Genomic DNA, 14669 nt, shown 5'->3' with positions numbered 1-14669 from the left:
GCTCTCACATGTTATGTTATGCATTTAGAGCATGTAGACTTGCTGATCGGGATAGAGTGGTTTAAAACCCACAATATCCAGATCGGATGGACGGAGCATACCCTTTCTTTTGAAGACAAAGGCACCCAATTTTGTATTCAGTGTGATAAGATTATCCCTTCTCAGGGGCCTATTGTATCTGCGATGCAGCTTCGGAATATATTGAACACTTCTCATTATGATGTCTATCAGTGTGTTTTGATTCCACTTTCTTCATTTATTGTTTCTGTAATTAACAAAAATGAATTAAGTGTGTTTGAACACCGAGAATTGAGAACGTTGTTAGATAATTTTAAGGACGTATTTCTAGCTCAACTGCCGGAAGGGTTACCTCCAGAAAGGGCAGTAGATCATCGCATAGACTTAGTCCCAGGGGCTCAACCTATCAGTGTACCACCGTATAGGATGAGCCAGGTAGAGGAGGATGAGTTAGCTATCCAGCTTTAGGATTACCTGAATATGGGCTACATCCGCCCAAGTAAATCTCCTTGGGGTGCACCTGTCCTCTTAAGAAAGAAGAAGGATTCTTCCTGGAGGATGTGTATAGATTATAAACGACTAAATAAAGTTACAATTAAGAATCGCTATCCTTTACCTCGTTCTGATGATTTGATAGACCGTTTGGCTGGAGCGAAGTATTTCACTAAGATTGATTTGCGTACGGGTTATCACCAAATCCGTATCTATGCTAAACACATAGATAGGACCGCATTCCGGACTAGGTATGGTCATTACGAGTTCCTCGTATTACCTTTTGGTTTGACCAATGCTCCTGCTACTTTTCAGCAGATGATGAACGATTTGTTCAGGGATTATCTGGGCAAATTTGTTGTCGTGTTCTTAGATGATATCTTGGTATATAGTAAAACGCTTGAGGATCATATAGGACACCTTCGGGTTGTCTTACTTGTTCTAAGACAGCATAAGCTTTATGCCAAGATGAGTAAATGTGACTTCTTTATGAAGGAGATCATTTACTTAGGACACAAGATTTCTTCTGAAGGTATTAGCATTGATCTGGAATGTATCCAGAAGGTTTTAGAATGGCCTATCCCTCAGACTGTGAAACAACTTCGCTCTTTCCTAGGATTTACGGTATTTCTTCGGAAGTCAGTCCGTGATTACTCCCAAATCACGGTACCCTTGACCAACATATTGAAAGGTCGTGGACGCAGGTCTACTCAGCCGATTCCTTGGAATGATGCAATGAACAAGGCTTTTGAAACCTTGAAGTTATCTATCAAGGAAGCACCCGTTCTTGCATTACCCGATCCTACCCGGCCTTATGTTTTAGAGGCCGATGCGAGTGATTATGCGATTGGGGCAGCTCTATTCCAAGAGGGCAGACCTGTAGCTTTTGAGAGTAAGAAGCTAGACGACACTCAGTATCGTTGGCCCACACTTGAGAAGGAACTTTATGCGGTAGTGTATGCTCTCAAGGTTTGGAGACACTACTTGTATGGTTCAAAGTTCCTTGTATTGACTGATCACCAGTCAATCAAGTATGTGTGTGATGGATCAGAATTGAGAGGAAGAAAAGCAAGATGGGCAGAGTTAATGCAGGATTTTGATTTCGAAATACGTTATCGTAAGGGTTCGTTGAATAGTGTGGCGGATGCCTTAAGTCGAGTTAAGTTTGTAAATGCTTTGTCATTTACGGAAATATCCTCAGACCTATTTCAATCCTTGAGAGGGCTATACGCAACTGATAGTCATTTCAGTTCTTATTGGCAGAGAGTCCAGGATGGGAGCTTCATGGTTGACCAGGACTCAGGGATTGTGCCACCTAGGATACAGGCGGCGGGAGGTCAGTGGATGATTAGGAACGGCTTGCTGTTCCGGAATGAAAAGATTTGTGTGCCTGATGTTCTGGACCTAAAATCCAAGATTCTCTGGGAGTGTCATGATGCTCCTAGTGCGGGACATCCAGGTATACATAGGACTCTGTCTCTTGTGAAGCATACCTTTTATTGGCCTAAGATGCGTGCATTTATAGAGAACTATGTGGTAGGTTGCCGAGTTTGTCAGGTTACTAAGGCTGAACGCCTTAGGAGCGCGGGCTTATTACAGCCATTACAGATTCCAGGTAATAAATGGGAGAGTATTTCCATGGATTTTATTACTGGTTTGCCTCGTACGCGCAAGGGTCATGACTCTATATGGGTCATAGTCGACCGTTTGACAAAAATGGCTAGATTCTTACCTACAAGAACAACTATTTCAGCTGTTCAGTTGACTCACGAGTTTGTGGACCACTTGTTCAAGCTGTATGGTTTGCCATCTGACATAGTCAGTGACAGGGACTCAAAGTTTACAAGTAACTTCTGGACACTTGTATTTGAGAAGTTGGAAACCACTTTAAGTATGAGTTCCTCGGATCATGCACAATCCGATGGCAGTACAGAGAAGGTCAACCAGTTGGTTGAAGACATGCTTCGGGCATATGTATCTAAGAGACAGTCTTCGTGGGAAGATTATCTACCCATGATTGAATTTGCTTACAACAGTGCAAAGCATTCTAGTACAGGTTATAGTCCTTTTATGCTTATGTACGGGTTTCAACCTAAGTCACCAGTTATGGTTGGATTAAAAGGGATTCAAAATGATGCTGCTAAGAACTTCTTGCAAGACATGCAGGAAATGTTGCAGTTTGCCAAGGAGTCTATTAGAAGTGCCCAAGATCGGGACAGATTTTATGCTAATAGACATCGTTCACCTAGAGAGTTCTCTGAAGGAACGATGGTATATTTGAGAATTCCTAAGGAATCCAAGAGCCTAAGTACTGGTTTGGTTCCGAAATTATCCCCCAGATACTGTGGCCCATTCAAGGTCATTAAAAGAATTGGACCAGTTGCATATCGACTAGAATTGCCTCCTGATGTTAAAGTACATCCAGTCTTTCATGTCAGTAGACTGAAAGAAGTATTGGGTGCAGATGATCAAATTGTTTCTCCTCATGAGATTATAGAAGTTACAGATTTAACTTTTATTCCTCACGAACCTGAATCTATTCTTGAATTCCGCGAAAGACAGATTCGCACTCGTACTATCACGGAATACAAGATTAAGTGGAAGGATCGTGTTGAGGAGGATGCAACATGGGAGACATTACAAAACCTCCAAAGAACATTTCCCGATTTCTTAGCGAACTCAGGAGTGAGTTCTTAGAGGAGGGGGAGTATGTCATGTGCACGGATCGGTATCTGACGTGTACTAGTTACACAGAACTAGCTCAGGTTAGCCTGGGGAGGCTTAGAGCTAGGCAGGCTTGATTCTCGGGTTGAGTGGCAAGGGTACGAACTATTTATAGGTCTTCGCTATTTTTGGCGCCGGGGCCCGAGTCTATAAAAGAGGCCCAGGGGGTTCAGTTCTCAGTGGGCGGTTGGGAGCAAGTCTCGTTCCCAGGTGCTAAGTCTGATCCTGGATTGTGTCGCGGACGCGCGCCTGCATCTTAGCGTAGCCCAAGGCCCAGTGGCAGATCCAGGGCTTCACAGCGCCACCTGGTGGTATGGGACACCAGGCTGGTTGGGATCTGATTGGGAGTTCGTGCCAGTAGCTCAGCTCGTGGCTCGGGGGGACATCTTCTGATTCGGGATCACATCCCGTAGATGTCATGGTTGGGTGGTGAGCAGCCTGCTCAGTTCTGATGTTGTGTGTGGTTATTTTGCAGATCAGGGGTTTCAGGAGTGCTGGGATGTGTCAAACAATGTGCCATCTGCCTAGCAATCACTGCCTTCATGTGACCTATCTCCTAGGGAAAACCATAGCATAATCACTACTGAAATTGTCCTCCATCAAGCATAGCAAAAGAGCATCCATTTCAGTCCCAAAAGACTTACATTCAGCCTAGGATTGTTTCTAGCAGTCAAGACTTGGTAACACAATCCCCTGCAAAAGCCACAAGTGCCCACTTGTACATCCATGTGCTCACTCTGTGGGATTTCTTGCATAGCATAGGCCTTCCAGAAACAGCTCACAAAAGCAGCAAGGCACCCTGTGTGCTTAGCCCGCTCTCCAAGGAAGCTCACATCAGCTCTTTGAGACCAGCCCGAGCCCAAATGCTTAGTTCAAGCTCCAAAAATGATGACCTTGACCAGCCCAAGAGGACGTATGGACAGGATGTGCTCCAAAGCATCAATCAACAGCATGTACGGACCTCCTGGCAGCCTCTGTCAGCTCGTGGTCACATGTATGGACCCATCCCAACAGCTTGTAGGCACCGTACAACTTGTAATGAAGAGTGCCAGCCTGCTATACACAATCCTTGGCTTCTTCTAAAGAAATATCAAGGACCAGAACCCATAGTTACTCTTCAAGAAGAGTCACCTGAGGTGGGAGAGATGGAGGGGATCTTCCAACAAGAACAAATTGTATATCATACAGAGAAGAAGGACCGAGAGGCAAGGTTATCCGTAGATACCCTGTCAAGTTTAAAAATTATTCGGCACTTGATGCCAAGTGGGTAGATGAGGAATTCTTCTCAGAGTATCCTCAAGTTCTACAATTGTATCAAGAAGCTTTTCAGTTGAGGACAACTGTCTAGAAGCCGAGGGGATGTCTCCATTTGGGACTTCTCCTAAGAAACTAAAGAGTAATCTTTATTAGAATTGACTTCGTTCAAAGAATGGTGAAGTTGGTTAACCAAGAATAAGGTTTATTGTTTTTACTTTTGCCTTGCATTGGTAAAAAGAGAATTGTGGGGACGCCCGCAAGGGACTAGAAATGGTCCTAGAACTATAATGCATGCATTAGTCTAACCTTTGACGGAAGTGCTGTTTTTTGTTTGTGGCAATGTGTAGGACCAAGAGGAGTGCAAAAAGGCCCTAGAATTAAGGGAAAAGGTGAAAGGCAAAAAGCACCAAAATATGGGCGACTACTTTATGGAGGACCCCACAAGGACAAATCAGTAAGAATTCCATCGCAATTTCCAAGAAAAGCCCCTAAAGCTGATTTAGGGAAAGCTCAACTTTCTAAGAAAAGTATGCTTAGGAAAAAGCTAAAAGCTAGCCCTAGCGTATTAGAAAGCTCTTGCTTTCGGGTTGGAGGCCAAGTCTAAAAAAGAAGAGCCTCAGAGCTCTAGAACACACAGATTGTACTCAATCCATGCTCTTGTGAGAGCCAGTTGTACAAAGGCTTATTCTATTGCAATAAAGACCTTTGGGGGGGTCCAACCCTTATTTCTGGGCCTAGTGTTGTGTTTTGCTTCTCACCCCTCTCTCCCATCACTCTATCTTGTTGGTGATTTGATTTCCACAGTTTCAGCTTGTTTCCTAAGGATGTACGGAATTTCTAGCGTTAGGCACTCTACCTCAGATACCACGATATGCTCTAGAGGAGTCCCGCGTTGATTGCGAGCTGTCCATGGTGCCAAAGTGAATTGCGATTTCATTTGGTTTGGGTTTCAGAGTGCCATGTGTTACTATGGGACTTATCCCATATGCACTTGGTGCAAGTGTGTGAGTATGCAGCCTATATAAGGCTTGTACTTCACTTGTCATGTCATACTTGACTATCACTTTTTCACTCCCTAGCCTAGTCCCTTCATTATGGGATGGTTTGAGCGACCAGGGCTCCACATGGATAGACTCCCTCCCTTCCAGTACAGTATGGATGCTCTGTTTTCTCCCCTTCTATTACACGAGGTCAACCAAGTAATCCGTGAGGATCTCTTGCAGTTACATACATTCCGGACCTGGTTGGGTCCGAGCGAGCTCCTAGTGAAGCTCAACTTCTATAGAGATGACTACTTGCACATCACAGAGGAGGGTTTCATCGACCCACCAAGATATATGCAGATCCACCTACCCTACTCATTGAGGATCTCTATTGGGCAGTTCCGGGTCTCTTCACATAGACTTCGTATTGAGAGCGGCAGAGTAGAGGGGATACCCAGGGAGAGGTGCATATGCACATTATGTGACATGCGGGAGGTTGAGACGGAGGAGCACTTCATCTTCAGGTGCCCTGTTTATGAGATCCGAGGGCGTTTCTACTGCCTCTTCAGAGATAGTTTTGGGGGGTTGTCCCGGTTCCTCTCCTACCCAGACCAGAGATGTTTGGCAGGCTTCATCCATGAGGTAGTTAGGCACCGCGAGAGGAGACAGGAGCAGACTTTTTCCTTAGCAGATCCTTCTCAGTGCTCTATCACGGAGTTCTTTCTACTAGATCACATGGACACTAGCGAGACGACATGATTGCGATCCAGAGCCAGTGACCCGACAGCTTAGACAGAGGTTTGACGCGCAGATCACACTTGGAGACATCCCCTCTTTGTTCAGAGTTGGAGCTTGACCGACAGGGGTTACTGTGGCCCTTGTTAGACGCAAAGCTATGACTAGGAGACATCATAGAGCCACACCCGTGAGCAGCCGACATCGCTCTATCGCCGATTTCATGCCTCCATTGTTGCCTCATCCACCCTGATTTCCTGCTGGCAATGATGACGATGACGACGATGACGATGACGATGACGATGACGATGTTGGCAGTTGACCACTGGCATGACTATGTTGTACTTTGAACTATCATTTTGCATTTTTACATTCTGCATTCTACATTGGCGTGGATGCTCATTTAGTAGCTCCACCCCCACATCTTATTTGTACCAGGGGTTTCAGTCTCATAGACCCATCGGTCTTTCGAAGACTTTAATAAACTTTCTTTCTCTCTCTCCCTCACACCATGTTTCTAACAAGGAGAAGGTAGCTGATCTCCTGATGAAGGAACCTTCGTGGGAGCAGCTTGAACATGTTCATGAGCATGTGGGTATAGGTCTGCAGCAAGGCACTAAGAGGGGGTGTTGAAATAAGGGGCAGCGCCTGCCTGTGAGGCCCCTTTGTGTGACACTAGGGCTTCCCAAAAACATGATTTTGTAGATGTTATGATGCATTGTTTGTGAGTAGTCACCAGAGGCGGTTATTGGGAATCTTTTGTGAGTTGTTCTGCCAGGTCTCTGGTTCTTTTCTGGGGCAGCAGAAGCTGCAGGGGGCTGGGTAGTAGCAGCTCCCAGTTCTGGGAAATCCCTGGTTGGGCAGCAGCCTGTCGGCTAGCCAGCCAGGCGGGTCGGTGACAGGTTGGCCCACAGACCTGCCGTTCGGCTAGTCAGGTGCCCCGTATAACTGTTGGAAAAGTCACCTCCAGCTCCCATATGAGGAGAGCGTGGGGGAGGTGTACTTAGGGTTAATGTGGCCCCTAGGCTGCCATGTGGGCAGCAAACTCAGCTGGAAAACCAAGAAGAGGGGGCTGCCACATGGGCAGCACATAGGTTGCCATGTGGGCAGCACACCTAAGGGCATACTTGGCAAGGTGGAGCCTCCAACATGGACTGAATGTGAACGGAATTGCCACGCAGTCACCTGGAGCATTACGGCGCAGTTTGAGGGAGGTTTGATGATTTGGACCAGGTTGCAAAATCAGCCCGGACTGTACAGGTGACAGGCGGGTGCTGTACGGCTGCCTGCTGCAGGAGCTTGTGCAGAGCTGTTGGGTAGGGTCTCCAGAGCTGGAACAAGTTTGCAGCTGAGGTGAGATGCATGCAGCATGTCTATGGCCAGGAACAGACCCCGATCTGGGGCTGTTATGGGTCTGGTCCACTGGCTATATTCGACGTGGACAAGGGGCCACTTGTGGACCTGGTTGGGCTGGTCAAAGCCAGCCAACCAGGGTCAGTTGGACAGACTAGCCAGTTGGCTGTAGGGGCCTGCCTGGGTCAGCCATATTGGGCTGCCTGGGTCAGTCCATATGGGGGGCATTCAGCCCTATAAAAGGGATCCCATTGGGGCTCATATGTCATCCATTGCAGCAGCATTTGAGTAGCAGTTTGGAGCAGCAGAGAAGCAGGGACCTGTTAGAATATGTCCCTCATGGGGAGAGTCTTGGATCAAAGGTTTCAGCGTGGACGCATGCAATTGGATGGCAAGTGGTGTATACCTGCTCTTGATTGGACCATGCAGATATTCGGAGGTGATTGTCTTGTGCACTTGACAACAATTGGCTGGCCAGCGCATGGTATACACGTGGAGCTCCATAGCGAGGCGGTGTTGACAGGCCTTGGTTTCGTGGCTGCTACAAGGCTATTGCGCTACATCAAATTCGGTCCTTTTGTCCAGGACGCGAGCCTGTGGAGTCTTGAGCTATGAGAGCCGGTTGACATCTTTATAGAGTCATAGAGCGTCTGTGTCAAGAGATATAGTCTTTGTAAGGAGCATTGCTTTAATTTGTCAGGTCAAAGTTTTTGTGAGGTCGAATGTCCTCGACTCGCCATAGTACATTCTATCACTTGTTTTTTGTTCAAGTCTGGTTTTCTTATTCCTTGTCATTTGATGCGACAAATACTGTGGGTTTATTTCGGCTCTTTTGATGTGATTCATACATGACATTAGCCTGTCATTTTATATTGTCCCGAGTTGATTTGTCTGAGGGGCTGCCCTTTAGGCGCCTCTTAGAGCCCCATTTATGGGCTGTGGAGTGGAGGGTGGGCCGACCTGCAGGTTGGCCAACTTGCTGGCTTCCGCCCTCCATGGGCTAGGGGCTTGAGCTCTCTTTATAGGGCGTATGCAGCCCATTGGTGGGTTGGCCCACCTGGTCTGGTCGGCCTACACTGTGCATGGGTTTGGCCCCCTTTTCATGGGCTGGTCGGGTGCCCTAGGGCCTGGCCTACTAGGGGAGGCTGGGCTATATATATGCCTCCCCCCTCCCCTCATTCAGTAGGTCAGTTCAGTGCAGTGTGGTGCCTGGTGGAGCAGCATATCCAGTCCACAGTAGCACCTTCAGGCGCCTCTTAGAGCCCCATTTATGGGCTGTGGAGTGGAGGGTGGGCCGACCTGCAGGTTGGCCAACTTGCTGGCTTCCGCCCTCCATGGGCTAGGGGCTTGAGCTCTTTTTATATGGCATATGCAGCCCATTGGTGGGTTGGCCCACCTGGTCTGGTCGGCCTACACTCTGCATGGGTTCGGCCCCCTTTTCATGGGCTGGTCGGGTGCCCTAGGGCCTGGCCTACTAGGGGAGGCTGGGCTATATATATGCCTCCCCCCTCCCCTCATTCAGTAGGTCAGTTCAGTGCAGTGTGGTGCCTGGTGGAGCAGCATATCCAGTCCACAGTAGCACCTCAGGAGCAGGGCAGTGGAGCAGTTCATCCACTCCTTGTGCTCCAGCTCTCGTGGTGGTTGAGCTGTACGGTTGATCTCTCGAGCAGCCTGTTTGTTCCGAGGTTTTCCCCCAGGTGTAGCAGGGTTTCTCGAGAGATCACTTGCAGTTTTCTTGTTCCTTTCTCTCCTTTCTCTCCTTCTCAGTGTGGTGTGTGCGTGAGGCGTGCTCTCTCTCTCTCTCTCTCTCCCGTTTATTTCTGCTGCACTTCTCACATGATTATCCACAGGCTAGACCTTGCATCATCCCTAAGTTTTCAAGATTTCAAGGAGATGTGAGGTGGATGTTTGCCTCGATAATGTTGAGACTTTATTGCTTAGTTTCATACACTGTTACAAATTTTATTTCAAAAATAAAGCAAGCACCAGTGTTCCTTATAATGTATGTATCGTCATGGCTAAAGTGACTGGATTGCTAATCTTGTGGCACGTTCCATTATGTTGTATTCATCTCGTGTCCACCGGTCTGCATATAACTTTTCATCGTATATTACTGTAATGCACATTTTGCAGGATTGGGCTCACAAAAAGTACACGGCAAAACATCAACAAGGAGCAACTCAACAGTGGGGCAATTTTTATTACTACCGCATGGAATCGATCAGGTTGCTATTGATGGAAAGTTTGAGAGTAACAGACTTTTGTTGTTTTTGGAAACTGAATGTCTGGTTTTGAGAGTATTTGCCTACTTTTGACATGAACATACTTTGGGCTTTGTTGGGCACAAAGTGATATCTATTTCATTGGAGGGTTCGGGACTGTTGCATGGGTGGATGTAAAGGAGTTCGAAAGTGCACAGCCTGATGTCATTGCTGCCAATGGGGCTGAACAAACCCTGAAGGTATGAAGGATGTCTCCTCTTGTTACCAAAGCGCTTCTTGTCGATATTGGTAATTGTAGGAGTACTCATTCTAGGATTTTAAATGCCTTGTGGTCTGCATGATTCACATGACATTAGCATGCATCAATAGCAGCTGTGGTATAATTTATTGGTCTAAATTGGGTGTGGCGGGGAGGGGTATGTTCTGCATGATTTTGATGCTTTTGCCATTGCTAACAATCAATTACAGTGAGCATTTTCTTGTATGTATGTGAGCTAAAAAAAGTCTTGCTGTATCATCAGGAATTAAATGCTAGGTTTTCAAGGCCGCTCAGAGATCTCCTTTCTGTGGAAAGTGAAGTGGATGATGCAGCTTTGATTTCTATAGATAGTAAGGGGACAGACATTCGAGTTAGGCAGGGAGCTCAGGTTTGTATGAATTTTTGTTTGTTTAAAAGTATAAAGTCTTGTTTCCTATATCTTGACTAAATAAAAAATAAAAAAATATGGACTTTTGATGAATGGAATAAGATTCGTCTGACTGAATGCGTTGTGGGTGCAGTTCAATGTGCAGCGTTTGTCATTTGAAGTTGGCCATTCAGTTGAAACATTGGACCAGGCTGAGGCTGCACTCGGAAAACTACTAGATAGGTGCTCAAGGGTCTCCAGGAAATCTTAAATGCCATTTCAGAGTATCTTTTGTCCTTGCAGATGGACATGAGTTTTAATGTCAAGTTCCTACTAATATTCAACCGTTAATGGCATCTTCATACAATTATAAATCGAAGCTCTCATCTTGTGGGAACAGTTACTTTGGTTGGTTTATATTACGGGACATATGGCCAGAGTCATCCTCCGCTATCTCAAGTTTAGCTGCTGTTCACAAATGTTGTAGTCTGGATCCACAAAGGGAAGTCCAGCTGGAGCAGCAAAAATGTTACTCATTAACATGGTCCAGTGTTTAACTTCTGATGTAGGCTCTAACAGACAGCATAAGAAATTTACGAAAGCTTTTTACCACGAGTGGCCAGGCATTGGGATGTATCGAAAGATTTCCAATCATGTGGTTCATAAAATTGGAGCCCACCTGAGTTTGAGATGGAGAAGTTGTCTGAAGAGTAGTACATGTCATTGTGGCATCGTCATAATCAAATTCTCTATCATGATTATGATAAGTGCTGTCTGGTGGCATTTTGAGTTAGATGTCATGGTGCTCTAGATTGGTCTAATTGAAGAGATTTTCAAGGGTTGAGATCATGTCTTATCAGCTTATGGAAAAAAAGTTATAAAACGTCAAATGAATCACCTCGAAATAATGGATCGGTATAATGTGTAAAAGCTTTGATGTCTACATTCTCACATCTGAAGTTGGTCCATACTCAGTTTGTGTTGGATGCATTTAGAGGCATAAAGTTTACAATAAACATGAGGAATTTGTTAGTATGGCAATATATAATTTATGTCCTCTCTGCCTGTTTTCAGGTTTCAACTTGTGGAAACTGCATTTCAGCGCAGCGCTGCTCCTTCCCACTGCCTGCTCCTTCAGCCTTAGTTCTTCCTCCTTGCCCGTCCCTTCGTCTCCTCCTATTGGAATTGGCTCCATTCATGTTCAGCCTTAGTCACCTTGCTATTGTAATGCTGTTTGTATGGACCTGTATAGGCCCTATTGACCCCCACCTTTGCTCTACCTGCTAGTACCTTGGCTTTGCCTGCTAATAGATTCTTGTAGGTGATGCGTTGTACATCCCACACCTTTTTAAAAGAAACATTGTTGGGATAAGTCTGGTCAAGGGCTTGCTCTAAGGTGTCCCACTGATGTAGGGGCTGATTGCCATTGATATAGGGGAGGTGCCTACACCATCCTCTCACTCTATATAATGGAGGACATTCCTTCATTCTAATACAATAGATTTTGCTTTACTTGAGTGCTCTCTTTGTGCCATGATGCATCTATTTTATCCCACATTCTTCTTCATTTGGTATCAGAGCTGGTAGGCTTGGAGAACTCACTTTGGTAGTGCCAACTCATCATCTTCTCCATCACTTCCGTTTTAAGCTTTCTTCTTCCTTCCTCCTCAGAAATGGCTTAGCTCTGTTCTCCCCATCCCTTGTGTCTTTTGCCACGTCCTCCTAGCTGAAGACTCTATCCTATGCGGTGCACCTTTGGCTCAGAGCATTTCTCCAGAGATGGTCTCTTTCAACCCCGTTGATCCAAACAGAGGCTGACGACCAAACGCACAATTCCGCCTCTATGCTCATCTATTGCCAGAGTCCTAGCACGAGTTAGTCTATGTCTAAAGCTTGTTGCTGGTGAATTTTGAAGGCCAATGCGTGCTAGAGCAAGGAGAAATCAAGGAAAGAATAGTTGAAGAAGCAGCTCTTCGAGACAGAATGGCGCACTATTTCGCCTATGCTCTGCGCTGAATCCACCTTGGTATTCAAGCTTTAGTTTTGCATAGAAAGCCCTCTCAAACTCTTCTCCAATTGTGTGAATTCAGCCCTCCAAGTTGAGCTAGTATTTTGCAAAGCATTTTGACAGTTTTGAAAATTTGATGCTAGGGTAAATGCTAGGATGATGTTTGAGGAATGAAGTGATGGTAAGGTATAGATCAGAGAATGTAATCTCAGATTGAAGTTGGGACTAATCTCTTGTCAAGATGCGAAGTTCTAATTGTTCTTCCAATGCTAAGCACTTGAAAAAGAGTATAAGGAGGACAAAGTTTAAAGTGAAGAAGATCCCGGTCAAGAAACTTTGGGAGAAGCCAACTGGGTATGAATATGCTAAACAATTAGGCTTTTTTGAATTTATCTCTAGTAATCTACATTTGTATGGTGAGGGAGATTTCTTTGTTCAATAAGATTAGTTATTTTGTAAGAGGGTAGACACTCTTTGAAAAAGGTAAGACACGCTCATGGTTACTTATAAAATTGACAAGTTCAATGGCCAAGGCTTTCATACTTGGCAGATGAAGATAAAGTTTATGCTTATGAAAGAAAATTTATGGGACTTAGTCAAGGCAGGAACTCAATCCTCTCAGGAAGGTGAATCAACCACAACCAAAGGTAAAGGAAATGCCACTAACTCTACTTCTACACCTGCAGATGCAAAAAGGATAGAGAAAGCCTATGTAATAGTTTCATTAGGTTTGGGAGATGATTATGTACACCACATTTTAGATTTGGAATCCCCTTTTGAAGCATGGTATAAGTCAGACATATTATTTGGTGCTAGCTCTCATACTTTCAAATTAAATCGGAAAATTAAGTTCTTTGAGCTTAAAATGGAGGGAGATAATGTTGCTGCTCATGCCAATACTATGAGGAGTCTTATGACACAACTAGCCTCAATTAATTCTCATGTCATTGAGGATGATGCTATGGCAGTGCTTTTAAGGAGTATGCCTCAAGACTTTGACTATGTGGTTACTACTTTGAAGAATCTTCCTCAATCCACATTAGAGGGCATCATTAGTGCCTTACAAGAAGACGAAAGAAAGAACACTTCAAGAATGGGCAAAATGCACATAGAAGCACTTGCAGTGAAGTTTTCAAAGAGCAGGTAAGGCAAGCAAACACTGTGGGAAAAACAATCATCTTGAGAAGGATTGTTATAAAATCAACCCTTGCTCTTATTGTGGCAAGAATAATCACTCTGAGAAGTTTTGCAATGAGAGAAAGAGGACTATGACAAATCTGGTTGAAGAGAGAACTCCATCAACAAATGAAGCATCAACCTTTGTGGTAGAAGACAAGGACTTTGCCTTTTGAGCAATTTGTCTTTGAATTTTTGTTTATCATCACTTGGTCAAATTTTGAGGTTCTCTGCTTAGAGTAGTACTCCAAAAGGAATGTTGTGTGGTTTTGTCTTTTGTAAATCACCTCTAGTTACCATATGATGTAGGCCATGTGATATGTGTTTGGTCTCTCTCATTTTTGTAAACCTTGGTCCTTGGGCACCTTTGCTAGCATGAGATCCTAGCCATAGGTTTATCCTTGACCACCATGAGATGGCCATGTGTGACCACCATGAGATGGCATGAGAAACTATGAGACTAGATGTATCCTTGACATTGCAAGAGGCAAACCCTTGAGGGGGTATGTTGGGATAAGTCTAGTCAAGGGCTTGCTCTAAGGTGCATGTGTACATCTAGGGGAGTCGTGTGTGTGTGTGTGTTGTAGAAACGCACCTAGTGCTATGAGGTGTCTAGTGTGTGATCTAAGTGATGATGTAAGTACAAAGGCCCCCACATGGGAGGTTCCTTTGATTTAGGCAAGTCCCATTGATGTAGGGGCTGATTGCCACTGATATAGGGGAGGTGCCTACACCATCCTCTCACTCTATATAATGGAGGATATTCCTTCATTTTAATGCAATGGATTTTGCCTTACTTGAGCTCTCTCTCTTTGTGCTATGATGCATCTATTCTATCCCACATTCTTCTTCAAACATTACGTTATGAAACTCAAGGCGGTTCTCTGTCTGCTCCTTTTTCCAACGGGTCTGTTCGAACATACTGCACTATTTGTACAGCTTCCTATGGTTTTCTCTCGCTCTGACCTTTTCAAACCGTCTTTCGCTTCATCCTACCATCCTTCACCATACAGCTTCATATGGATGTTTGTTCTGTAACCCCAGCTGTAGCCCCTTCCACTTCCCTTCTCTCGTA

At 45.1% G+C, this 14669-nt stretch overlaps 1 protein-coding gene across 2 annotated transcripts in view; it reads left to right on the top strand.

Annotated features, from left to right (window-relative positions):
- The window catches only part of LOC147890801 (uncharacterized), a 56211-nt gene extending 44930 nt beyond the window's left edge, over positions 1-11281 (top strand). The window contains exons 6-9 of one of the 2 annotated variants that reach the window (XM_087389836.1): positions 9696-9787; positions 9912-10023; positions 10306-10431; positions 10565-11281. In XM_087389836.1, coding sequence (XP_087245962.1) covers positions 9696-9787; positions 9912-10023; positions 10306-10431; positions 10565-10681 — 447 coding nt within the window. In that variant the 3' untranslated portion in view covers positions 10682-11281. The remainder of the gene's footprint in view (positions 1-9695; positions 9788-9911; positions 10024-10305; positions 10432-10564) is intronic. The other variant, XM_087389835.1, reaches the window with a different exon arrangement.
- The last annotated feature ends 3388 nt before the right edge of the window (positions 11282-14669 follow it).

The sequence above is a fragment of the Dipteris shenzhenensis genome, chromosome 18 (assembly GCF_047967505.1).
Source record: "Dipteris shenzhenensis isolate YYH24624 ecotype China chromosome 18, Dip_SZ_1.0, whole genome shotgun sequence".
NCBI classification, from domain to species: domain Eukaryota; kingdom Viridiplantae; phylum Streptophyta; class Polypodiopsida; order Gleicheniales; family Dipteridaceae; genus Dipteris; species Dipteris shenzhenensis.
This window is presented reverse-complemented; position numbering and strand designations above follow the sequence as displayed.